Raw genomic sequence first — 26,228 nt, 5'->3', positions numbered from 1 at the left:
ATGTAGTTTATCTGGTCAAGGTGACTTGTCCACCTGAAGCCCTTTGACTCTGCCTAGTACTTTTGGTATCCTACTTTATATTACTGGCTAGTCTGCCCTCATATTTCATCTTTTCCCTTTTTACTTCTTTAGTTGGATTTTAAAAGCTTCCCGATCATCCAACTTCCGGCTCACTTTTGCTACCTTGTATGCCATCTCCTTGGCTATTATGCAGTCTTTAGCTTCCTTTGTCAGCCACGGTTACCTACTCCTGCCATTTGAGAACTTTTTCCTCTGTGGGACATATCTATCCAGCGCTTTGTGACCTATTCCTAGCAACTTTAGCCATCTTTGCTGTGCCATCATCCCCACCAGTATCCTCCTCCAGTCCATCTAGGCAAGCTTCTCTCTCATGTCTCTGTAATTCCCTTTATTCCATTGTGATACTGATACATAACAGTTATGTTTCGCCCTCTCAAATTGCAGTATGAATTCAATCATATTATGATCACTGCCTTCTTTATGTTAAGATCAGGGTTATTATTCAACACCCAATCTAAGATGGCCTTTCCCTGAGTAAGTTCAATCACAAACTGCTCCAAAAACCCATCTCATAGGCATTCAACAAATACCCTCTCTTGTGATCTGACACCAACCTGATTTTCCCAATCCCCTTGCATATTGAAACCCCGCCCCCCAATTGTGATATTAGTTTTATTCCATGCCTTTTCCAGCTCCCCTTGCTCTTGGCTACTATTTGGAGGCCTAAGTATGATCCCCATAATGTTTTTTTCTTAACTCCACCCACAACATTATCTGACCCTCTCTTTCTAAAGATGTAATTCTATCAGAGCCACACCACCGCCTATGCCTTCCAACCTGTCCTTTCAATACAGAGTATGTCTTTTGACGTTAAGCTTCCAACTAGAGTAAGTATCATAGACCACAGCAAGTATCACCAACCAGGGCAATCATATCAAGGCAACCAGGGCAAATATCACCAAACAGGGCAGTATCATCAGCCAAGGCAAATACCCATGACCATACACCATAGGAACGAAATTAAGACATTTTGGCTCATTGAATCTGCTCCACCATTCGATTATGGCTGATCTTTTTTTTTCCCTCCTCAGTCCCATTCTTCAGCCTTCTCCCTGTAACCTTTGATGCCATGTCCAATCAAGACTCTATCAAGCTCTACCAACGACCTGGCTTCCACAGCTGCCTGTGGTAATATATTCCAGAAACTCACCACCCTCTGGCTAAAGAAATTTCCCCACATCTCTGTTTAGATGGACACCCCTCTATCCTGAGGCTGTGCTCTCTTGTTCTGGACTCTCTCACCATGGGCAATATCCTTTCCAATTCTACCATGTCTAGCCTATGCAACATTAGAAAGATTTCAAAGACAACCAGCTAGTACAGACCCAGAGATAGTAGAAAGTCACTTGTATGATAACCCTTTCATTCCCAGAATTATCCTTGTGAACCTCTTCTGAACCCTCTCCAATGCCAGCACATCTTTTCTAAGATGAGGTGCCCAAAACTGTTCACAGTACTCATGGTGAGGCCTCACCAATAAAGCCTCAGCATCACATCCTTGCTCTTGTATTCTAGAACTCTCGAATCGAATGCTAACATTGCATTTGTCTTCATCACCACCAACTCTACCTACAAGTTAACCTTTAGGGTGTTCAGCACAAGGACTACCAAGTCCCTTTGCATATTTTTTGGATTTTTTCCCCATTTAGAAAATAGTCTGCACATTTATTTTAAATGCACATCACAATGTATTTTCCAACATTGTATTTCATTTGCCACTTTCTTGCCCATTCTCCTAAGCAGTCTAAGTCTACCTGGTTCCTCAACACTTCCTGCCCTTCAACCAATCTTCTTATCATCTGCAAACTTGGCAACAAAGCCATCATGAAGATCTTTTATATACAGCATAAAATAAAGCCTCCCCAACAACGAGCCCTACGATACACCGCCAGTCACTTGCAGCCAACCAGACAAGGATCTCGTTATTCCCACTTGCTGCCTCCTACCAATCAGCTAATACTCTAACCATGTCAGTAACTTTACTGTAATACCATGGGCTTGAAAGCTTGAAAGCAGCCTAATGTGTGACAACTTGTCAAAGGCCTTCTGAAAGTCCAAATATATTACATCAACTACATCTCCATTTATCTACCCTAAGAATTCCAGTAGGTTTGTCAGGTACGGTTTTCCCTTAAGAAAACTACGCTGACTTCGTTCTATCTTGTCCTGTGTCACCAAGTTGCAGCTATATATGACCCTGGTCAGACCCCACTTGGTTACTCAGTTCTGGTCGCCTCACTACAGGAAGGATGTGGAAGCCATAGAAAGGGTGCAAAGGAGATTTACAAGGATGTTGCCTGGATTGGGGAGCATGCCTTATGAGAATAGGTTGAGTGAACTCGGCCTTTTCTCCTTGGAGTGACGGAGGATGAGAGGTGTCCTCATAGAGTTCCTCTCATAGATGATAAGAGGCATTGATCGTCTGGATAGTCAGAGGCTTTATCCCAGGGCTGAAATGGTTGCCACAAGAGGACACAAGTTTAAGGTACTGGGGAGTAGGTGCAGAGGAGATGTCAGGGTTAAGTTTTTAACTCAGAGTGGTGAGTGTGTGGAATGGGCTGCCGTCAATGGTGGTGGAGGCGGATACAACAGGGTCTTTTAAGAGACTTTTGGATAAGTGCATGAAGCTTAGAAAAACAGAGGGCTAAGGGTAAGCCTTGTAACTTCTAAGGTAGGGACATGTTCGGCACAACTTTGTGGGCCGAAGAGCCTGTATTGTACTGTAGGGTTTCTATGTTTCCATGTTAAGTACCCCATAACTTCATCCTTAACAATTGACTCCAACATCTTTCCAACCTCTGAGGTCAGACTAACTGGTGTATAATTTCCTTTCTGCTGCCTTCCTCCTTTCTTAAAGAGTGGAATGACATTTGCAATTTTCCAGCCCTCTAGCACCATACCAGAGTCCAATGATTTTTAAAAGATCGTTACTAATGCCTCCACAATCTCTGCCACTACCTCATTCCGAACCCTAATGTGCAGTACATCTGTTCCAGGCGACTTGTGTACCCTTAGTTCTTGCACCTTTTTGAGCGCCTTCTCCATTGTGATAGTAACTGCACTTACTTCTCTTCCCTCATATCCATCAACATTTGGCATACTGCTAGTGTCTTCCACAGTGAAGACTGATGCAAAATACTCATTTAGTTTATCTGCCATCTCCTTGTACCCTGTTATTATTTCTCTGGCCTCATATTCTAGCAGTCCTATATCCCCTCTCATCTCTCTTATTTTTTATAAACTTGAAAAAGCTTTTGCTATCCACTCTGATATTGTTTGCTTTCATATTTCATGTTTTTACTTCTAATGATTCTTTTAGTTGCTTTAGTTGGTTTTTAAAATCTTCCCAATCCCCTATCTTCCCACTAGTTCTTGTTTTGATGAATGCCCTCTCTTTTATTTTACATTAGCTTTGACTTCCTTTGTCAGCCATGGTTGTACTATTTTGCCATTTGAATATTACTTTGTTTTTTGGAATACATCTATCCTGTACTTTTTCTCATTTTTCCTAGGAACTTGCACCATTGATGCTCTGCTGCTATCCCTGCCAGTATTTCCTTCCAATTGACTTTGGTCAACACCTCTCTCATACCACTATAATTTCCCTTACTCCACTGAAATACTGCTACATCTGAACATCACTTCTCTTTGGACTGGAGAGACCACATTGTCTTTTTTTCTATTTGCTGTTTTTATCATTGTGATTGTACTGTTTGGTGGTGGCATTTATACAAAGGACACAACAAATGACAATGATGACCGTACTGTTCCAGTGAGGCCACACTGTCAATCAGTGCTAAGATATCTTTCTGATACCTCTCCTCTTTCTAAAATAAATCGCCAGCCTAGTTCTTGGTAGCTCTTCTGTGTGTATATATGTTCATGTTCCACTCTTGTCTGAGTCAGAGGGACATGGCTGAGGGCAACTTTGTTTTAGGAGTGACCTTTCAGATGAGGTGCAGACGAAATAGGCTTACAAGGTCAGATAGAATTGCTAAACAGCATAATATGAAGCTCTTAAAAGGCTATAAATTATGACAAATTAGGCCTTAATGAAGAATAACTTTATTGAATTTGTTCCTTTCTCTGAGATTACATGAGGAATTCAGGGCTGAAACTGAGCTGTGTCGATGAACTTTCCATCCTTTTTGCTAACATGATCTGAGCCCACTGTCCAGAGGTGGTTCACGAGAATGATACAGGGGATTCAAAGGGTTAATGTATAAGGAGAGTTTGATGGTATGAAGTAAAGAGCTGGGAAGTTTATTGGTGAAAGAGACAAGGCCATGGAAGAAAGAAAAAGGGGGGGAGGAGCACTAGAGGGAAGCAATGGGCAAGGAGATGAGGTGAGAGAGGTTGATAGGTTCTTGTTCCTTTTGATCTGTTAGTCTGCTTCACCACTTCTCTCTCACGTTATCTGCTTATCGCCCATTGTCTCCTTTGGGTGCACCTTTTCCTTTTTCTTTCTTCCATGGCCTTCTGTCTCTTTCACCAACTTCCCAGCTCTTTACTTCATCCCTCTCTCTCTAGGTTTTACCTGTCTCCTGGTGTTTCTGTCTCTCTCTCCTCCCCCCACCTTTTAAATCTACTCCTCAGCTTTTTTTCTTTAGCCCTGCCGAAGGGTTTTGGCCCAAAACATTGATTGTACTTTTTTCTAGAGGTATCTGCCCTGCTGAGTTCCTCCAGCATTTTATGTGTGCTGAAGAAAAACAGATAATGTTTCAGTTTGAAAATCCTTCAGAGAGAAAATAAGTTAATAAATAACTTAAATAAGAAAATCATGTATCGAGAGCATCCTGAGCAGCTGCATCACTGCCTGTTTCGGGAATTGCACCGTCTCGAATCACAAGACCCTGCAGTGGATAGTGAGGTCAGCTGAGAAGGTTATTGGGGTCTCTCTTCCTGCTATTACAGGCATTTATACCACATGCTGCACCCGCAAAGCTAACAGCATTGTGAGGGACTCCACGCACCCCTCACACAAACTTTTCTCCCTCCTGCCATCTGGCAAAAGGTACCAAAGCATTCAGGCTCTCACGACTGGAATGTGCTCAGTTTCTTCCCCCAATTCATCAGACTTCTTAATACTCATAGACTGACATTGTAATTTGTCCTCTACTGTGCCTATTGTCTTGTTTATTAATTATTGTACTGCCCTGCACTGTTTTGTGCACTCTATGCAGATCTGTAATCTAGTGCAGCTTGTATGTTGTTTTACATAGTCTAGTGTAGCCTTGTGCTGTCTCACATAGTCTAGTGTAGTTTTGTGTTGTTTCATGTAACACCAGGGTCCTGGAGGAACGTTCTTCATTTTTACTGTGTACTGTACCAGCAGTTTATAGTCAAAATGACAATAAAAGCAACTTGAGCTTGAACTTGAACTTGGACAGGTGGGCAAGGAGGGAAATGATGGGCAGGTGGAGCGAGGAAGAGGACAGGGGACCAAGGTAGAGCCAGAGTCTGGAAGGAGACATACGGACACACAAGAAATGGAAATGGAATAGATGTATTATTGTCACGTCTATGGAAATAGAGTGAAAAGCTTATCTTGTATACTGGTCATACAGATCAGATCATAACACGGTGCATTGAGGTAGAATGAGGTCAGACAATAAGAGAACGTAGAATAAAATGTTAGACAGCTACAGAGAAAGTGCAGTTCAAGTAAACCATAAAGTGCAAGGTCATAATAAAATGGATTGTGAGGTCACAAATTAATCTTATACAAGAGAAATTTTAAATAATCTTACAACAATATAATGTGCATATAAATTAGAATTTGTTTACAGGAAGGGATTATTTTCAATAATCCCAAAAAGCGCATTAGATTTCAAAGTTCAAAATAAGTTTATCATCACCATATAGTTCCCTGAGATTCATTTTCTTGCAGGCAATTACAGAAAAGTAAATAAAATAGAATTTATTAAAAAACTAGAAAAACAAAAGACTGACAAACAACCAATGTGCAAAAGAAGACAAATTGTGCAAGTAATTTAAAAAGTAAATAAATAATATTGAGTTGTAGATTCCTTGAAAGTGAGTCTACTGTTGGTGGAGTCAGTTCCATGTTGAGGAGAGTGAAGATACCCACAGGAGTTCAGGAGCCTAATGGTTGAGGGGTAATATCTGTTCCTGAACCTGATGATGTGGGACCTAAAGCTCCTGAACCTCCTTCCTGACGGTAGTAATGAGAAGAAAGCATGGCATGGATGATGGGGTCCTTAGCTAGGGTTCATTGAGGTGCAAAGGATGAATGTAAAGGTTCTGCTTCATCTGAACTGAAGAAACGAGCATCGATATTCAGGGTAACAGTTGATTCTTCCTTTTTACAGGATACCTAGGATATACCAGTGGATTTTCACTTGTCTGTATGATCTTCTTTTTAATTGTAGTAAGTATTCTCCATGTACAGTATCTTATAATCAAAGCAATTGTATTGCCATAAGCATTACTATAAATATGTGTATCATTGTACAGTGTAAAAAATGTGCCTAGTAATTAGAATTCAAAGCCACAGATGGCCATGGAGGCCAAATCATTGAGTATATTTAAAGAAGTTGATAAGTTCTTGATCAGCACGGGCATCAAAGGTTACTGAAGGCAGGAGAACGGGGTTACAAATGATTATAAATCAGCAATGATGGAATGGCATAAAGACTCAATGGGCTGAATGACCTAATTCTGTTCCTATGTCTAATGTTCCTATGGTCATTGAAAAGTAAATATAAAGCCATAAACACGAGGTTCTGCAGATGCTGGAAATCTATTGTTAAATATATTTGAGTTATAATGTTTGTAAATGACTGAGGACAGAAAAGGAGTTTGCAGTGATTTGTCTTTATTTCAGGTCATCTATAAAAAGACACAACTTCCGTGTCCTTTGATAGCAACTAATTCTTCAAATGCTTCTTGCACTGACATGTGCTCACCCAAGTATTTTGTCTGGAATAGTAAGGTAGAGTAACAGTCCATGTTTCTTTTAATTAATGATTTTTTTTTAATTGGCAGATGTTAGAAATCTGAAGTGAAAACAGGAAATGTTGAAAACATTTAGCAAAATCATCAGAGATATGGAGGTGGCATTATCTGTATCATTGAGTACAGGCTGAGTGTTTATAAAGCATACACATTAGTATTATGAAGGGGTAGAAATTTGCCCTCAGTTGCAATCTTTAAGTGTATGTATGATGATTTGCTTCCACTGAAGTCAAAAGAAAGGAACTTCAGATTCAATGTATAAGTAGTGCATATTTGCCTTTGTATCGAACATGTAACCAGAAGCAAATTTGTAACTCTACATATCTGTATCAGGAGGCTTTGATTTAATAATTGTGACTGTAAAACTTAATTCTATGTATCTAGTGGTACGGCAACAGGGAAAAATTAATAAATATTAATTGAAGCCCTTTTGCCTTCAGCTGGATGCACCTAGGGACAAAGAACATTAGATCTTCAACTGCAAACCTATTACGCTTTTGTTAGATTTAACTTCATATTTCAGCATTTAATCTGTTATATTGAAACTTAGCATTTCATTGGAGATTAAATAGCAAACATTTGAAATCTTGATTTTATTGTCTTGTTGACCTGCATTGCAAAACCCTCTGTTCCTCAAACAATAGTCATTCAGTGAATGATTATTTACATTTTCATCCAAAATAGACTATTCTATAGGCCCTGCAACATGCAAAATCTATGTCCTACTTTATGACCACCTGGCCACACTTCTGTCACCCATCAGAGCTTTTGACTTTTTAGTTTCAATTTAGCATTTCTGTACAAAGCAGGTTTGAATGGCATTGGGAAGTGAAATTCTCATTTCATCTTGCTGGTAACTACTTTGCCATTATTCATTCAATTTGTTGTTGCAAGTATAATCAGTAAAGAAGAAATTAATCTTGCTCCATTTTTCATGCAGTGAGATGCTAATCAATGAACCTGTAATAGAAATCCCAGTAGTAGTGTAATTGTGATATAACTTTCTCTTCCTTATCAAGTTAAACAAACCACATGCTTTTGACCAGTTGCAGACACAAATATGGCAGAGTGATGGGACCCAGTATGACAGAGCAGGGGATGAGCCAGCAGGTTTACAAGTAGATGATGGATGTAATTTAAATGTAAGAAAGGACAAGCCAATGAGTGTGTACAACTGCAGATAGAACAAAGAGTTAAATTAAACCACAGAGGCAAAATTCAAAGGGAAAGAATGCAGGACTGAAGGTGCTGTATTAAAATGCATATAGCATCCGGAATAAGGTGGACAGTTCGTGGCGCAGTTACAGATTGGCCAGTATGACATGGACATCACTGAGTCCTGGCTAAAAGAAGGTCATAGTTGTCAGTTTAACATCAAAGGATATACCCTGTATCGAGAGGACAGGCAAGAAGACATAAGTGGTGGTGTGGCTCTGTTGGTAAAAGATGAAATTACATCTTTAGAAAGAGGTAACATAAGGGTGGAATGTGGAATCTTTGTGGGTGGAGTTAAGGAATTGCAAGCGTTTAAAAAAAACCATTATGGGAATCATATATAGGCTTCCAAATAGTAGTCAATATGTGGGGCTGAAATTGCAAAGGAAGCTGGAAAAGGCACGTAATAAGAGTAATGACACAATTGTAATGGGGGACTTCAATATGCATGGGGATTGGGAAAATTAGGTTAGTGTCAGACCGCAAGAGAGGGAATTTGTTGGATGCCTATGATGTGGCTTTTTAGCCACACACATAAAATGCTGGAGAAAATCAGCAGGCCTATGGAAAAGAGTACAGGTGACGTTTCAGGCCGAGACCCTTCTGCAGGTCTGGCTTTTATTTCTCCAGTCTTGTTGAAGGACCTTGACCTGAAATGTTGCCTGTACTCTTTTCCGTAGATGCTGACTGGCCAGTTGAGCTCCTCAGGATTTTGTGTTTGTCACTTGGACTTCCAGCAACTGCAGATGTTTGAGATGGATTTTTAGAGCAGCTTGTGCTTGAGCTTTCCAGAAAAAAGTCTGTCTTAGATTGGGTGTTGTGTAATAACCCAGATCTTATTAGTCAGCTTAATGTAAAGGACTCGAGGCAGTGATCATAATATGATTGAATTCATACTGCAGTTTGAGTGGGAGAAGCACAAGTCACATGTATCAGTATCACAGTGGAATAAAGGGAATTACAGAGGCATGAGAGAGGAGCTTGCCCAGGTGGATTGGAGGAGGATACTGGCGGGGATGACCGCAGAATACAGGTGGCTGAAGTTTCTGGGAATAGCTTACAAGGCACAAGATAGATATGTCCCAAAGAAGAATAAGTTTTCAAATGGCAGGGGTAGACAACTGCAGCTGACAAGGGAAGTTATGGGCTGCTTTTAAGTCAAGGAAAAGACATATACGATTGCAAAAGTGGGTGGGAAGTTGGATGATAAAGAAGCTTTTAAAATCCAACAAAGGCAACCAAAAAAGCTATAAGCAGGAAAAAAGATGAAATATGAGGGCAAGCTAGCCAATAATATAAGGCAGGATGCCAAAAGTTTTTTTTTTCAGTTATATAAAGAGTAAAAAGGGGGTGAGAGTTGATATTGGACTGCTGGAAAATGATGCTGGTGAGGTACTAATGGAGGACAAAGAAATGGCAGATGAACTTTAAGTACTTTGCTTCAGTCTTTACTGTGGAAGCCACTATCAGTATGCCAGAAATCCGTGTGTGTCAGGGAGCAGGAGTGAATACCATTGCAATTACAAGGGGAAAAGTGCTAGGCAAACTCAAAGGTCCTTAGGTGGATAAAACACTTGGACCAGATGGACTATATCCCAGAGTCCTGAGAGAGGTTGCTGAAGAGATAACGAAAGCATTGGTCATGATCTTTTAAGAATCACTTGAATCTGACATAGTCCCGGAGGACTGGAAATTTGCAAAGTCACTTCACTTTTTAAGAAGGAAGGAAGACAAAAGAAAGGAAAATATAGGACAGTTAGCCTAACCTCAGTGGTTGGGAAAGAGTTGGAGTTCATTACTAAGGATGAAGTTTTGAAGTAATTAGAGATTAATGATAAAATAAGTCAAAATCAGCATGGTTTCTGCAAAGGGAAACCTTACCTGACAAATCTGTTAGAGTTCTTCAAGGAAGTAACAAGCAGGGTGGACAAAGGAGACACAGTGGATTTCACTTACTTAGATTTTCAGAAGGCATTTGATAAGGTACCACACATGGGGTTACTTAACAAGATAAAATCCTATGGTATGATAGGAAATATACTGGCATACACTGGGACTAGCTGGTGGTGTAGTGGCATCAGTACTGGACTTCAAGGCAGATGGTCCTGAGTTCAAACCCAGCTGGGTCCCAACCTGGGCAGCAGCAGTATCTGTGTGAAAGAAAGGCCTGGTAATCTACTTCCGTATCTTGTCATGAAAACCCTATGGACCTGACAAAGGTATCACAATTATTTGATTAAGGCATTTGTCTAGTGATCTGAAGGTCGCTAGTTCGAGCCTTGGCTGAGGCTGTGTGTGTGGCCTTGAGCAAGGCACCACACATTGCTCTGCAACGACACCGGTGCCAAGTCCTAATGCCCTTCCCTTGGACAACATCAGTGGTGTGGAGAGGGGAGACTTGCAGCTTGGGAAACTGCCAGTCTTCCATAAAAAAAAACCTTCCCCAGGCTTGTGGCCTGGAAATTTTCCAAGGCACAAATCCATGGTCTATCGAGACTAACGGAGGACTGCACACACACGCTGGCATGGATAGAGGAATGGCTGACAGGCAAGAGTCAGTGACCAAGAATAAAGGTGGCTTTTTCTGAGTCGCTGCCAGTGATTAGTGATGTTCCTCAGGGGTCAGTGGGGTCAGTATTGGGATCATTATATTTCACATTGTTTGACAAAGAGTTAGATAGTGGAATTGATGGCTTTGTGGCAAAGTTTACAGATGATATAAAGATAGGTGGAGGGGTAGGTAGTGCTGAGGAAGCAATGCAATTACAGCAGGACCTAGACAAATTGGAAGAATTGGCAAAAAAAAAGTGGCAGATGGAATTCAGTGTTGGGAAATGTATGAAAATGCATTTAGGTAAAAGGAACAATAGTGCAGATTATTATCTAAATGGGGAGAAAATTCAAACATCAGAGGTGAAAAGAGACTTAGGAATCTTTGTGCAAGACTCCCAGAAGGTTAATTCACAGGTTGGGTCTTTGGTAAAGAAGGCAAATGCAATGTTGGTATTTATTTCAAGGAAAATACAGTAGAACGTAAAAACAAGGAGATAATGCTGAAACTATATAAGACACTATTCAGGCTGCACTTGGAGTATTGTCAACAGTTCTGGGCCCCATATCTCCAAGGATGTGTTGTCATTAGAGAGAGTCCAGAGGAGGTTCACAAGGATTATGCTGGGAATGAGGGTTCACATATGAGGAGTGTTTGGTAGTTTTGAGCCTGTACTCACTGGAATTTAGAAGAATGTATGGGGATCTCATTGAAACCTACCAAATATTGAAAAGCCTAAATAAGGTGGATGTGGAGAGATGGAGGTATCCAGAACCAAAGAGCACAGCCTCAAAATTGAGGGGCGACCTTTTAGAACAGAAGTAAGGAGGATTTTTTTTTTTAGCCAAAGAGTGGTGAATCAGGAATTTTCTGCCACAGACTGTGGTGGAGGCCAAGTCCGTGGGTATATTCAAAGTGAAAGTTGATGGATTCCTGATTGGTCAGGGCATCAAGGGAAATGGTGAGAGAGCAGGTGTATGGGTTTGAATGGACTCCAGGGTTAGCCATAATGAAATGGCGGAGAAGACTCTATGGACTGAATGGCCTAATTCTGCTCCTATGTCTTATGGTCTCTCTTATGGTCTTATAAATTTGGATTGAAATCGATGTTGACATCCTGTAAACCACCATGAAACCACTGTATGCCATAAACTTCCCTTTTATTACCATAAGGAACAGACACCTGACAAATCTAGACTCAATATGATTCCTCTTTTATAATTTGGTGATTGTCATTGAACTGCCTTCTGCTCCCTGAATAAGCTGATTCAGGGGCAGAGAGGGATGGGTCTTATTATCAATCAGCATACTGTAAATTCAGCAAATTTAATCTGATTGACTCTGAAATGTTGATTTCCTGTACAGACAGTCTACTCATTACCGACCATGGCCTTTGCTTTTGTTTGCCATCCATCTGTATTGCCCATCTATAGTGAACTTAAAAAGTAAGTGTGCTCTTTTAAAAAATGTTCATTTTCAAAAATGTACAAACATATATATATATATTTGCAAGTGTTGTGAGGTTCAGTACAAATGAAACAATCTTTCTCTTTTAGTCACTCATGCAAGAAAATGCAGTTAGTATCAGTTTATTCCTTTGGATCGATGATAATCATGTACCTGTTGACAGCAATCTTTGGGTATCTCACTTTTTTTGGTAAGTGTCATAAAATATTTAATCCTTTTTTGTCTAAGCCTAAACCTCTGATCTTAAATTACTTAAAACTAGAACTGTGGTGACAGCGAATGGACAGGGGCATATTTGACATGTTCCCAATATGAGCTGGGATTTTAGGAGAGACTGAGGCTGCACTGTCTTTCTCACAGCTGGGGCGCGATCACCTATCTTCGCTGTTGACAGAATTTGAGCGTTACTTCCCAACCGCAAATGACCCAAGACATGCAAAGGAATGGGTCCGTGACCCATTTGTGAATGTCCTCAGTGAGTCATTCATGTCAGCACAGGAAGAAGATCAACTCCTTGAGCTTGAAAATGACAGTGGTCTGAAAAGTATGTTTGACATAACATCTCTACCAGCATTCTGGGTCAAAGTCAAGGCTGAATATCCTGAGCCACGAAAGCACTGAAAACATTGCTTCCATTTCCAACATCATATCTCTGCGAAGTGTGATTTTCTGCAATGAATGCAACGAAAGCTAAATTGCAGAATAGACTGGACACAAGGAACCCCCTTCAAGTATCGCTGTCTCCCATCACTGCTTGATGAGACCATCTTGCCCAGGGCTCCCACTGGTTCAACGATATTGGTGTGTTGTAATGATTTTATATGTTCATATGAGGAAAATATGTGCTGTGTGTTTAATGTCCAAACATTACTTAAAATGTTATGATGCTATTGACTTATAAATGACATATAATTGACATCACTATATTCATGTGAGGAAAATATGCGCTGTGTAATCTTAAATTTATTTGATAAACCCTTTTAGAAACAAAATTGAGTGTATTAGCCACTTGTCAGTGACTTATAGTTGACTTATTACCTATATTCCGGTTGTGATTAACAACACCTTGCACCCCCCCATCGGCCAGTCCGCAAGAATATTGTCAATATTAAACCAGTCTGTGGTGCAGAAAAGGTTGGGGACCCCTGGACTAAGACATAGGAGCAGAACTTTGCCATTCAGCCCACTGAATCTGCTCTGCCATTCCATCATAGCTGATTCTGGATCCTACCTGCCTTCTTGCCATAACCTTTGATGCCCTGATCAATCAGGAAACTATTAATTTTCACCTTAAATATACCCATGGACTTGGCCTCCATAGCTGTATGTGGCAGAGCATTCCACAGTTTCGCTACTCTCTGGCTAAAACAATTCCCCCTTACCTCTGTTCTAAAGGATCGTCCCTCAATTTTGAAAATATCCCCTCTAGTTCTGGACACTCCATCCATAAGAAACATCCTCTTCACATCCACCTTATCTAGTCCTTACAACATTTAGAAGGTTTCAATGAGATCCCCCCACATTCTTCTAAATTCCAGTGAGTACAAGCCCAAAATTGCCAAATACTCCTCACATGTTAACCCCTTCATTCTCAGGATCATCCTCACGAACCTCCTCTAGACTCTCCAATGACTACATACCCTTTCTGAGATATGGGGCCCAAAACTGTTGAAGATACTCTAAGTGCAGCCTGACTAGTGTCTTATAAAGCCTCAGCATTATCTCCTTGATTTTATATTCTATGTCCCTTGAAATGAATGCCAACATAGCATTTGCCTTTTTTTTTTACCACAGACTCAACCTGTAAATAAATCTTCTGGGAGTCCTGCACAAGTCCCTCTGCAGCTCTGTTGTTTGAATTTTCACTCTATTTAGATAATATTCTGCAATTTTGTTCCTTTTACCAAAATGCCATTTTTTTGCCCATTCTTCCAATTTGTCTTTGTGCTTCTTCAGCACTACCTATTCCAATACCTATCTTTATATCATCTGCAAATTTTGCCACAAAGCCTTCAATTCCATTTTATAAATCATTGACAAACAATGTGAAAAATAGTGGTTTCAATAATGACCCCTGAAAAACACCACTAGTCACAGGCAGCCAACCAGAAATGGCCCCTTTTCCTCCCACGCACTGCCGTCTACCTGTCCGCCATTCTGCTATCCATGCCAACATCTTTCATGTAACACCATAGGATTTTATGTTGTTAAGCAGCCTCGAGTGGCACCTTAACAAATGCCTTCTGAAAATCCAAGTGAATGACATCCACTGCCTCTCCTTTCTCCACTCTGCTTGTTACTTACTCAAAGATTTCTAACAGATTTGTCAGCAAGATTTCCCTTCACAGAAACCAAGCTGACTTTGACTTACTTTATCAACTGCCTCCAAGTACTCTGAAACCTCATCCATAACAATGGACTGCAATACTTCCCCAGTCACTGGCCTAAAATTTCCTTTCTTTGCCTTCCCCCCTTCTTAAAGAGTGGAGCGACGTTTGCAATTTTCCAGTCCTCTGGAACCATGCCAGAATCAAATGATTCTTGAAAGATCATAAACAACGTATCTGCTATATCTTCAGCAACCTCTTTCAGGACTGAGATGCAAGTCATCTGGTCCAGGTGACTTAACCTCCTTAAGAACTTTCAGTTTGCTTAGCACGTTTTCCTTTGTAGTAATGCAAAGTACTTATTAAGTTAACATAGAAAACCCACAGCACAATACAGGCCCTTCAGCCCACAAAGTTGTTCATCTGCCATTTCTTTGTCTCCCATTACTACCTTACCAGCATCATTTTCCAGTGGTCCAATATCAACCCTCACCTCCCTTTTACTCTTTATATAACTGAAAATTCTTTTAGTATCATGCTTTATATTGTTGGCTAATTTGCCCTCATATTTAATCTTTTCCCTTCTTATGGCTTTTTAGTTAGCTTTTGTTGGATTTTAAAAACTTCCCAATCATCCAATTTCCCACTCACTACATTATATGCCCTTTCCTTGGATCTTTTGTAAGGGTGTTAAAAGCTACAGGTAGAAGACAGAGGAATGGGATTGAGATGGATAATGAATCAGTTATGATGGAATGGTGGGGCAGATTCAATTGGCCAAATGGCCTATTTCTGTTCCTATGATTATGGTCTTGCGATCTTTCAGAGTTAGAGCAGCAGATATGTATACAAATCAAAGAGGAGTAAACAGGGCTGTAGTGGGATTGAGCTTTCTCAATAATAACTGGAATAACTATAGTGGGAAAGGGGAAGAATTTCTAATGTGTTGCTAGGAAAGTCTCTTTAGTTGGTATGTGGAGAGTCATACCAGAGAAAAGCCAGTACTAGACTTAATCATAAGGAATGTTTGCTGTCATTGAGTACAAGAGTAAGGAAGTCATGTTGTGCTTTATAAAACTTAGGTTAAGCTACACTTGGTGTTGTGTGTACAATTCTGGCCACACTATTACCGTGGAAAATTTTGAAAGGATACAGAAGAGGTTTACCATGCTGCTACCTAGATTAGAGGGCGTGAGGTGCAAGGAAAGGTAGAGAAAGTTGGGTTATTTTCTCCAAAGCATTGGTGACTGATGGGAGACCTGATAAAAGTTTTTATAATATGAGAAACATAGAAACATAGAAAACCTACAGCACAATACAGGCCCTTCAGCCCACAAAGCTGAGCCAAACATGTCCTTACCTCAGAAATTACCTAGGCTTACCCATAGCCCTCTATTTTTCTATGTACCTATCCAGGAGTCTCTTTTAAAAAAAACCCTATCATTTCTGCCTCCACCACCATCGCTAGCTGCCCATTCCACGCACTCGCCACTCTCTGCGTGTATATAAAAAAAAACTTGCCCCTGCCATCCCCTCTATACCTACTTCCAAGCACCTTAAAACTGTGCCCTCTTGTGCTAGCTATTTCACCCTTGGGGAAAAAGCCTCAATAAGCCTTGCATGGGGTACCTTGTCAAATGCCTTGCTGAAATCTATATACTATACATCTTCTGCTCTACTTTCATCAATGTGCTTAGTCACATCCTCAAAATATTCAATCAGGCTCGTAAGGCACAACCTGCCTTTCGCAAAGCCATGCTGAGAATTCCTAGTCATATAATGCCTCTCCAAATGTTCATAAATCCTGTCTCTCAGGATCTTCTCCATCAAGTTACCAACCACTGAAGTAAGACTCACTGGTTTATAATTTCTTGGGCTATCTCTATTCCCTTTCTTGAATAAGGGAACAATATCTGCAGCCCTCCAATTCTCCGGAACCTCTCCCATCCCTATTGATGATGCAAAGATCATTACCAGAGGCTCAGCAATCTCATCCCTTGCCTCCCACAGTAGCATGGGGTACATCTCGTCTGGTCCTAGTGACTTATCCAACTTGACGCTTTCCAAAAGCACATCCTCTTTCTTGATATCTACATGCTCAAGCTTTTCAGTCAGCTGTAAGTCATTCCTACAATCGCCAAGATCCTTTTCTGTAGTGAATACTGAAGCAAAGTAGAGATAAGGTAGGCACTCCAAATCTTTCACCCAAAGGTGGAAGTGCCAATTATAAAAGGGCATGTATTTAAGGTGAGAAGGGGAAAGTTTATCAGAAGTGCTGAACAAGCTTTTTACACAAAGAATGGTTGGTGTACAGAATAGGTTGCCAGGGATAGTTGTGGAAGCAGTTGAGTTTAAGAGGGATTTTAGGTAAATGCATGAATGTACTAGAATATAGAATAACATACAGGCAGAAGAGACTTATTTGAATATGGTATAGTGTTCAGCATAGACATTCTGCTCTATGGTCCGTGAATGCAGTGTCAGCTTGGACAGCCTTTTAGAGGGAGTGACCATAACTCTGTAAATTTCATGTCGGTTATGGAAAAGGTTAAGGATGGACTGGAATTGCTCTTACCCTCTAATTGAGGCTGCAGCATGGTAAACCTTTTCTGTGTCCTTTCAAAAGTTTCCACAGGTAATAGTGTGCACACACAACTTCAAGTGTAGCTTAACCTGAGTTTTAGGGCATCAAAGGGTATGGGGTGAAAGCAGGGGAGAGGGGATGACTGGATGAAGTGGATCAGCCCATGATTGAATGGTGGAGCAGACTTGATGGGCCGAATGGCCTACTTGTGCTCCTAAATCTTTTGGCCTTATAAAGCACAAACTGACTTCCTTACTCTTGTACTCAATGATGGCAAACATGTTGTGTGTCCTCTTTACCGTTCTTTATGATTAGTTTCAGTACTGGCTTTTCTCTAGTACAACTCTCCACATACTGACTGAACAGACTTTCCTGGAAACACTGTAAAGATCTTCCTCCTTCACACTGAGGCAATTCCAGTTAATATTGGGAAAGTTGAACCGTATATACAGCCCTCTCTGATTTGCCTCATTTCTGCTCCTTTAACACTGAAAGATGTTAAGACATAGGAGCAGAATTAGTCAATTTGATCTGCTCTGCCATTCCATCATGGCTGATCCATTATATTTCTCATCCCTGTTCTCCTGCCCAAATCAAGGAAAGGCTGATTTAGTTTCATAAGATTGGAAATGGGAAAAGTGGGATGCTTGCACTCATCTACCTCTGACAAATTGAAGTTATTCAAAAGTGAATTATTGAGGATTTAAGGTCATCATGTTTGCATGAGAATAAAAGATACGGACCAAGATTCCTGAATGTGAAGCAATATTGGGGGTTAGAAAAAAGAAAGAAAGATTGTAACCAATCTAAAGAATTGAAAACTTGGGAGGGTCAATGAGGGAGTAGGAAATGTAGGAGGTGCCTGCAAAAAACTATCAGGACAGATGAGAGGAAGCACAGATTATCACTGGCAGAAAAGATTTAAAGAAAAACCCTATTTTTTTCATAAGTAAATTAAAGGCACATAGTAACCAGAATAACAGTATGGCATATTGGAGGCTGTAGGGTTAACCTGTGCTTGGAGCCAATGGATATGGGTGAATCCTTAAATTAATACTTCTTGGCTATATTCATTAGAGATAATTACTTTGGTTAAATAACTTGGGGAGGGTTATGGTGAAAGTCTAGAACAACTTGCCAATAAAAACATAATACTTGCAGGACTATATGTAGATAAAGTACCAAGGTCTGATGAAATATGTCCCAGCTACTATTGTAGGGAAGGGAGGAGTCCTCAAAGAATCTTAAAATCCTCATTAATAAATGTGGTACCTTATTTAAAAAGGGCTGCATGAATATGCCAGGTAATTGGAGGCCTGCGTGTCTAACATCACTGAAATGTCCTTGAGGTTATTAAAAAAAATCTGATGGAAAACATTCGGAATAAGTGAAAGAAAGGTAATTTGATCACATTTTTTGAAGAGGTAAGAATGACAAGAGTGGTGTTGTTGACAATATGGGTGGCATGGCAGCGTCATAGTTAGCACAACACTTTACAGTACAAGCATTCAGAGTTCAATTCCCCCCACTGCCTTTATCTTTGAATAGTTCTGTGCTGCCCATAAGTATCACCACCCTTCTGGAGCCAACCATAGCTTGCCCATAACTCTTAACCCTAACCATACATCTTTGGAACATGGAAAGAAACTGCAGCACTCAAAGGAAACCAATGTGAACACAGGGAGAATGTACACACTCCCGACAGACAATGACTGGATTGTACCCTGATTAGTAATCGCTGTAACTAACCACCGTACCATCATGCCACCCTATTGAATATTGATGAGTATCAATATTTGTCATGGGCAGAGTAGACTGAAGGACCACCCTATTGAATATTTTTGAGTCTCAATACTGGTCATGGGCAGAGTAGACTGAAGGACTAGTCTGTATGCTGTATGATTCTTTATCAGGAAAGGATAGATTTTTAGATATTTAGGAAATTAAAGAGCTTGATATAGGTGTAGGATGTGCTGCTTAGGCAATAATTTAGCTATGATGTTATTGCATGGTGGAGCATGCCCAAGATTTCCTTGTATTTTTTAAGTTCATAAGAAAATATATGTTAAAGTCAAATCAGCAAAACTCAAGATGACAATTTGCCTTCCAGAGAACAATTGAAGCTGAGGCAGGCATTTGCCAGAACGCAAGCACGAATATGAGTCTATACTATCTCTAGCTATATTATATTAAGTTATTTTGTTCAATGATTTTGTTTGAAGTGAAGAATTCTTAATAGGTTTCAATAGGTCCATTTAATGTCAGAGAAATGTATACAATATACATCCTGAATTCTTCACAAACATCCACAGAAAGAGGATTGTTCCAAAGAATGAATGACAGTTAAATGTTAGAACCCCAAAGCACCCCCTCAGCTCCCCCTGCACACAAAAGCAGCAGCAAAGAATTGACTCCCCTCCCCTACCAGCACAAAAGCAGCAGCACCCCCACTGAACACTCAGCACGCAGCTAAGCATCAATAAAGACAGAGACTTGCAGAGACAAATACTCATTCACCTGGTAATTCGTCATACTACAGGCTCTCCCTCTCCCTAATAAGGGAATAAGGGAAAAAGAAGAGTCCCTGAGAGGGGAAACATAACAAAGCAGTTCACTGGTTTATGGTGTTAAAAGTCCGTTGCTTCACTTTTTCTGAGCTCTGTGCCCAAAGAACTCTGGTTTGAGCAGAGAAGCTTCCAGAGACATGAAAGTCTGGCACCCTGAAGATGCACTAGTCTTCCAGGCCGTGTCCTTGGTATATTGAAAAGCAGCTGGTCGTGAGGCTCTGAGAGCAGGTCCCATTCCTGCAAAGAACCAAAGTCAGCATGTAACTCCAGGTCAGGGTCTCCAAAAGAACTTTCAAAAGGGAAAAAAGAAATATTAAAGATAGAAATAGAGCTGTTTCCAAAGACACAAGCAAAGGAGTCACCGTTAGGCACTGTCATCCTCCTAATTCTACGGACTTTGATCAAAAGTATTTATGACTTTTGTTGAAGCCAAAAACCACAAAGCAAAACTAGATTTATAATCAAAATTCAAATGCAGTTTTTCTTATTCAGTCCAGCTCAGAATGAAGAAATGCTGAGATTTATGAATGTTATAACTGGGTTTAGAGAGGCCATTGCATTAAATTAGAAAATTAAAAAATGGTCATTTATCTTCAAACAAAATTTTTAGATGGGATATACTTCAATATCCCCAAATGAATGCTTCAAGAATCAGTTTTGTTATTGAGCTAAAATGACTCTATATTTTTGTACTGTAAAGGGAATTGGCGATTAAGTTAGATAACAGTGGTGCTTCAGTGGGCTCCGTATGTCAGCGAATTCTGGGCTTCAACTCTTAAAATACACCCTACAACATGGCAATACTGAATGAGCTGGAAGTCAGACCTCCCACTGCACCTCTGAGACCAGGAGTACTGGATTGTCTTCAGCTGAGGGACCAAATGCACTCAGTGTACATTGTGTCAGCTTTACAACACTTCTGAGACCAGGAGTAGGGTGAGGGGCCAGATGCATTTGGTGTGCATTGTGTCAGCTTTACCCTTAAAGCTATCACATCTCTTTCTATCAGAGTGGTGACAAGATAAGAATAGCTGAATAGTTTTCCTCATCCTTTGTATTTATATTAATATTTCACACATGAGTCTTGCCCACTCCATTTCATAAGGCAGCTTTGGGAATTATATTGTTGGAAACTGCACAGAAAACCTGTGTGGTGTTCCTTCAGAAGATTTTCTGCTGTACAGATTTAAGTACAAACAGCGATCTGATGCCTTGTATTTTGTGGCATTTCTATTGGAAATAAGCATTTACATTTAAAGGAATTTGTTTTAAAGTAATGAGATAGAAGGAGAATTTAATTCCAACAAGGAAAATTTGTTTATGTTCTGTTTAGATCCAAGTTACCTGTTTGTGTAATCATTCAGTGTCTCCGTTGATCAGAGATGATTATGGAGAGTCCATAGCTACCAAAGAGCCATTGTGGTAGTCCATTGGTGGAGCCCCATGTTGCAACTTCTGAGGCTTAGCCTTCCTTCAAAGCCTGCTCCATTTCATGAGGTCGCTTGTAGAGTTATGTCTCCAGCATGTCGGAAACTGCACAGAGAATGCATTCCAGATTCAGGCTGTCCGAACAGGTTTACACTTTGAAAATTAATCCAGTGCTAATGAAAACAATGACAACTTCTGATTACTTTGTTTCCTTTTTCACACAGGCAGTGTTAAAGAAGAGCTGCTTCACTCTTACACGGATCCCAGTGACAAACTGATTTTGCTAATTCGTTTGGCTGTCATTATAGCAGTAATACTGACAGTGCCAGTCCTTCTGTTCACTGTGAGTACTCATGAGTCAATCAGTTTTACAGATTTGTTCCAAATGAACACCACTGCCTAATTATCCAATCCAGTAGTTTTGCCAGTAGGTGAGTTCAGTCTGAGACAGTTCAGTTCCTCAAATGGCACCACTTCATGCATTTTTACTGTTGTTAAATTTATTGCCTTTGTTGCACAGACTGGAATCAAATGAGGCAGCAGATGCTGGAATCTGCAACACTGTAAGGATTGACCAGCATTCCACTGATTATTGTGGCCAGGACTGCTCTTGGAAGGGGGAATGCTCCCATACCACCTTTCCAATGGCAGCTGTGAGAAGACTGCAAGGCATGGATGGTGGAGGCCCTTGACGATGGATGCTGCTTTCTTGTGGTAGCGCTCCATCTAGATGTGCTGAATGGTAGAGAAGGCTTACCCTGTAATGACGGGTCTGAATCCCCTCCCCCTACTTCTTGTAGGCTTTTCCGTTAATGGGCACCAGTAGAACTGAAGTTTAGAAACACAAAGGGCTGAATGTGGCTAATACTGTCAGTCAGGAATGTATTCAGACATTAATGAGAGCTATTTTTGATGAAACTTAAATTTATTGATTTGAACTAGTAAAGAACGTCTTTCATACCTTGCCTGAACTATTCATGCTGAAAATGATTATGAAATCATTTAAGATGGATTTGTGTATAGTTTTAGTGTGGTGGTAATTAACAACTCTGAAATTTTCTAAATACTTGTTTGTAACTTCTATTTACATAGGTCCGCCTTTCAATTGGCTTGTTGTTTTTCAAGGCAGAATTCAACTGGATTCAACATGTTGCAGTCACAGTCTTTCTGCTAACTCTTGTTAATATTTCTGTAATATACATCCCAACAATAAAGGATGTATTTGCTGTTGTTGGTAGGTTGTGATATTATTTCTGCATAAATTTACCCTATGTTCCAATATAATTTTCAGTAACTTCATTTAATTTTTGTTGTGCTGTGTTCAAACATGTGTATTTCTGTCTTACAGGCTCAACGTCTGCTAATATGTTGATATTCATTCTTCCTGCCTTGTTATATTTAAAGCTTGTGAAGAACAAGTGTCTGGGAAAATTCCAGAAAATTGGCGTAGGTACCCTTTATATAACATGTAATCAATTTGATTAATTCTGAATGTGTATGTTAAATTCTGGTTTTATATTGAATAATCCGATTTTATTATTTTAAAAATATTATTCTAGAGTCATACAACACTACAGCACAAAAACAAGCCCTTCAGCCCATCTAGTCTGTGCCAAACCATTTATCTGCCTACTCCCATCAAACTGTACTGGGACTATAGCCCTCAACATCCCTCCCATCCATGTACCTATCCAAATTTCTCTTAAATGTTTAAATTCAACTTGCATCCATCACTTCTGATAACAGTTCATTCTACACTCTTACCACCCTCTGAGTGAATAAGATCCCCCTCATGTTCCTCTTAAACATAAGATGATGAGAGGCATTGATCGTGTGGATAATCAGAGGCTCTTTCCCAGGGCTGGAATGACTAGCACTAGAGGACACAGACTTAAGCTGCTTGGAAATAAGTACAGAGGAGATGTCAGGCGTAAGTTTTTTTACGCAGAGAGAGGTGAGTGTGTGGAATGGGCTGCCAGCAATGGTGGTGGAGGCAGATACGTTAGGGTCTTTTAAGAAACTCCTGGATAGATTCACTGAGCTTAGAAAAATAGATGGCTATGGGTAACCCTAGGTAATTCTAAAGTAAGTACATGTTCAGCACAGCATTATGGGCCAAAGTGTTTGTATTGTGCTGTAGGTTTTCTATGTTTTCTGAACATTTCATCTTTCACCCTTAGCCCATGATCTCCAGTTCTAGTCTCACCCAACCTCAGTGGGAAAAGCCTGATTACGTTTACCTTATTTGTACCTTTCATAATTTTCTGTCAAATCTCCCCTCTTTTTTTTGCACCTTATGCAAAAATTGGTGAGTGAGTGAGGCCAACGGTCAGAGTCAACCATGGATGTGGCATCCTAGTTGTCTAGATACGCAAGCTGTTGCGCATGCAGCAAGCTCCCCGTCTTCACGTATCTGATGAACCCAAAAGAACGGCACAGATCGATACAGTTTGGTACCAGCTGCATCACAGGAGTTGCCAGTTAGCATTGAACTCAATGTAGGACTGCCTTAGGGACTCCACCTCCAGATTTCTCCCTCCAAATTTACTCCCAAATCATTCCCCGTGAGTGAGCATAGCCACAAGGCAGTGGAGGTTTGAAATCAGTTTTCCTTCCAGATGAGCTGCTAACCATTGTTGACGATCCCCATCTGCCCGAAGTGACTGGTTTCAAAGTACCAGTAACCTACCTTTGCCCCTCCTCCTGTCAGTAGAAATGGTTAGTAGCTAAGCCACATGTGAAGGCCAGGAGCTTGACTTGGTTGACTAGTTCAGCCTCATGCCATTGGGAGTATTTAATAGGTAGTGGGAGTTTGTCCCCATTACGACCCCTGACTATAACAAACATTGAAATTGGCACACAGATGCCTTGAGGACAACAATTCCACTTTTCACATTTATTTCTTCATACCCCTTAATCACTGTGATTGTTTGAAATTAACTGTAGATTAGGATGATTTGATACAAATTTGTTTTGCATCTCTCAACATAAAAAACCCTGTGTTTCATGTGATCTTTTCTGAATGGACTTGACTATTGCTAATTGTATTTCTAATGTCGTGTGAAAAAGAATCTCGGAATCAGTGTGCACTCCAATATCACCCATTCAGAAAGGCATTATTAATTTGTAAACAAAATGGTTTGCTTTGATCATTTACTGCTACCATTAATTCTCATCCTTTTATTCGTGAATATCATCTTCCTCTTGTAGAATTCAACATTCAGAATTAAACATAGAAAGGTACAGCGGAGGACCAGGTCCATCAGCCCACAATGCCATGCTGAGTAATCTAATCCCTTCTGCCTACGCATTGTCCATATCCTTCCATTTATGAGCAAAGTTATTTACTGAACTTCATATTTTAGTTTTGAAATCTATCCACTGATGCTTCAGGCCATATAAATTGATTTATTGCTGTTGTACAATCAGAACAACAGAGGTACCTGCATAGCCATGGTCAGTTCATCACACTCTCACTTTTATACGGCGTTCAAGTCTCGAGATCTGATCACAAAATCTCAGTTGATGCTTCCACTCCAGCATGAAGGGATATTCACTGTTCAGATGAGATATCAAACCCTTGTCTATCTATCTATTTATTTATTTAGAGATGCAGCATGGAACATAAGCCTATAAGCCCTATAAGCCCCATGAACTGCACTGCCCAGCAACCTACTAGCCTAACACTAGCTTAATCACGGGACAATTTACCTATTAACTGGTACATAGTTGAACTAGGAGGAAATCAGAGCAGACAGAGGAAACCCACATGGTTATGGGGAGATCATAGAAGCACCTTACAGACTGTGTCAGAATTGGAATCTAAGCTCTAAAATGCCCCGGCTGTGATAGCATCACACTAACTTCCGTGATCTCCCATGATCACTACCGTGATCTCCCATGATTTCATGGCACCCCTTTGAAAAAGTTAGAAAGAGTATTTAGACCAATATTCAGTCCTCAGTCAGTTTCAAGAAGAGACTGCAACATTATATGCTTGCAGTTTATGCTTGCTGTGTACCTTTTGGAATGTGTAAGGAGCGTGATAGAAAAGTACAGGGAGTATGTGCGAACTGCATAGTCAGCACACGATCAAAATTGAACTCTAATTGTTGGAGGAGTGAGGCACTAATTTTATCTACTGAGCCTTGCCACAATGTTCCCCTGCTACTAAATAAGCACCTCACACCAATTTTTAGCAATAAATTTCTAGTCATCTCTTTCCAAAAATACACATCAAATCCCACAAAGTTGATTTCACCTATAGAGTATAGAATACTACATAGGCAATAAGAACATAGAAATCTACAGCACATTACAGACCCTTGTTGTGCTGACCATGTAACCTACTCTCGAAACTGCCTAGAATTTCCCTACCGCATAGCCCTCTATTTTTCTAATCCCCAAATACCTATCTAAGCGACTCTTAAAAGACCCCTTGTATCTGCTTCCACCACCACTGCAGGCAGAGCATTCCATGCACCTACCACTTTCTGTGTGGAAAAACCTACCCCTGACATCCCTTGGTACCCATTTCCAAACACCTTAAAACTATGCCCCTTCATGCTAGCCATTCCAGCACTGGGAAAAAGCCTCTAGCTATCCACATGATCAATGACTTCCATTATCTTGTACACTACAGCACAGAAACAGGTCCATGCCAAATTGTTATTCTGTCTAGTCCCATCACCCACACCCAGACCACAGCCCTCCACCCCCTCCCATCCATGTTCCTATCCAAATTTCTCTTAAGTATTGAAATTGAACCCATATCCACCACATGTGCTGGCAGTTTGTTCCACACACTCACCACTCTCTGAGTGAAGAGGTTCTCCCTCATGTTCCCCTTAAACATTTCACCTTTCACCCTTAATCTATGACCTCTAGTACTTGTCTCACCCAACCTCAGTGGAAAAAGCCGGCCAATACCCCTCATACTTTTGTATACGTCTATCAAATCTCCCCTCATTCCCCTACGCTCTAGGGAATAAAAATCTAACTTATTCAACTTTCCCTATAACTCAGGTCCT

General features: G+C 40.4%; 1 protein-coding gene across 1 annotated transcript in view; it reads left to right on the top strand.

Annotated features, from left to right (window-relative positions):
• LOC132398293 (sodium-coupled neutral amino acid symporter 1-like) overlaps positions 1-26,228 on the top strand; it is a 104,023-nt gene that overhangs the window by 73,896 nt on the left and 3,899 nt on the right. The window contains exons 9-15 of the mRNA XM_059977496.1: positions 6,414-6,472; positions 6,929-7,036; positions 12,191-12,270; positions 12,382-12,482; positions 21,423-21,541; positions 22,291-22,432; positions 22,547-22,644. Of these exons, the coding sequence (XP_059833479.1) occupies positions 6,414-6,472; positions 6,929-7,036; positions 12,191-12,270; positions 12,382-12,482; positions 21,423-21,541; positions 22,291-22,432; positions 22,547-22,644 (707 nt within the window). The remainder of the gene's footprint in view (positions 1-6,413; positions 6,473-6,928; positions 7,037-12,190; positions 12,271-12,381; positions 12,483-21,422; positions 21,542-22,290; positions 22,433-22,546; positions 22,645-26,228) is intronic.

This window comes from Hypanus sabinus, chromosome 8, assembly GCF_030144855.1.
Source record: "Hypanus sabinus isolate sHypSab1 chromosome 8, sHypSab1.hap1, whole genome shotgun sequence".
In the NCBI taxonomy this organism is placed as follows: Eukaryota; Metazoa; Chordata; class Chondrichthyes; order Myliobatiformes; family Dasyatidae; genus Hypanus; species Hypanus sabinus.
The sequence above is the reverse complement of the archived record's forward strand: the minus strand, read 5'-3'. Positions and strand labels throughout refer to the sequence as shown.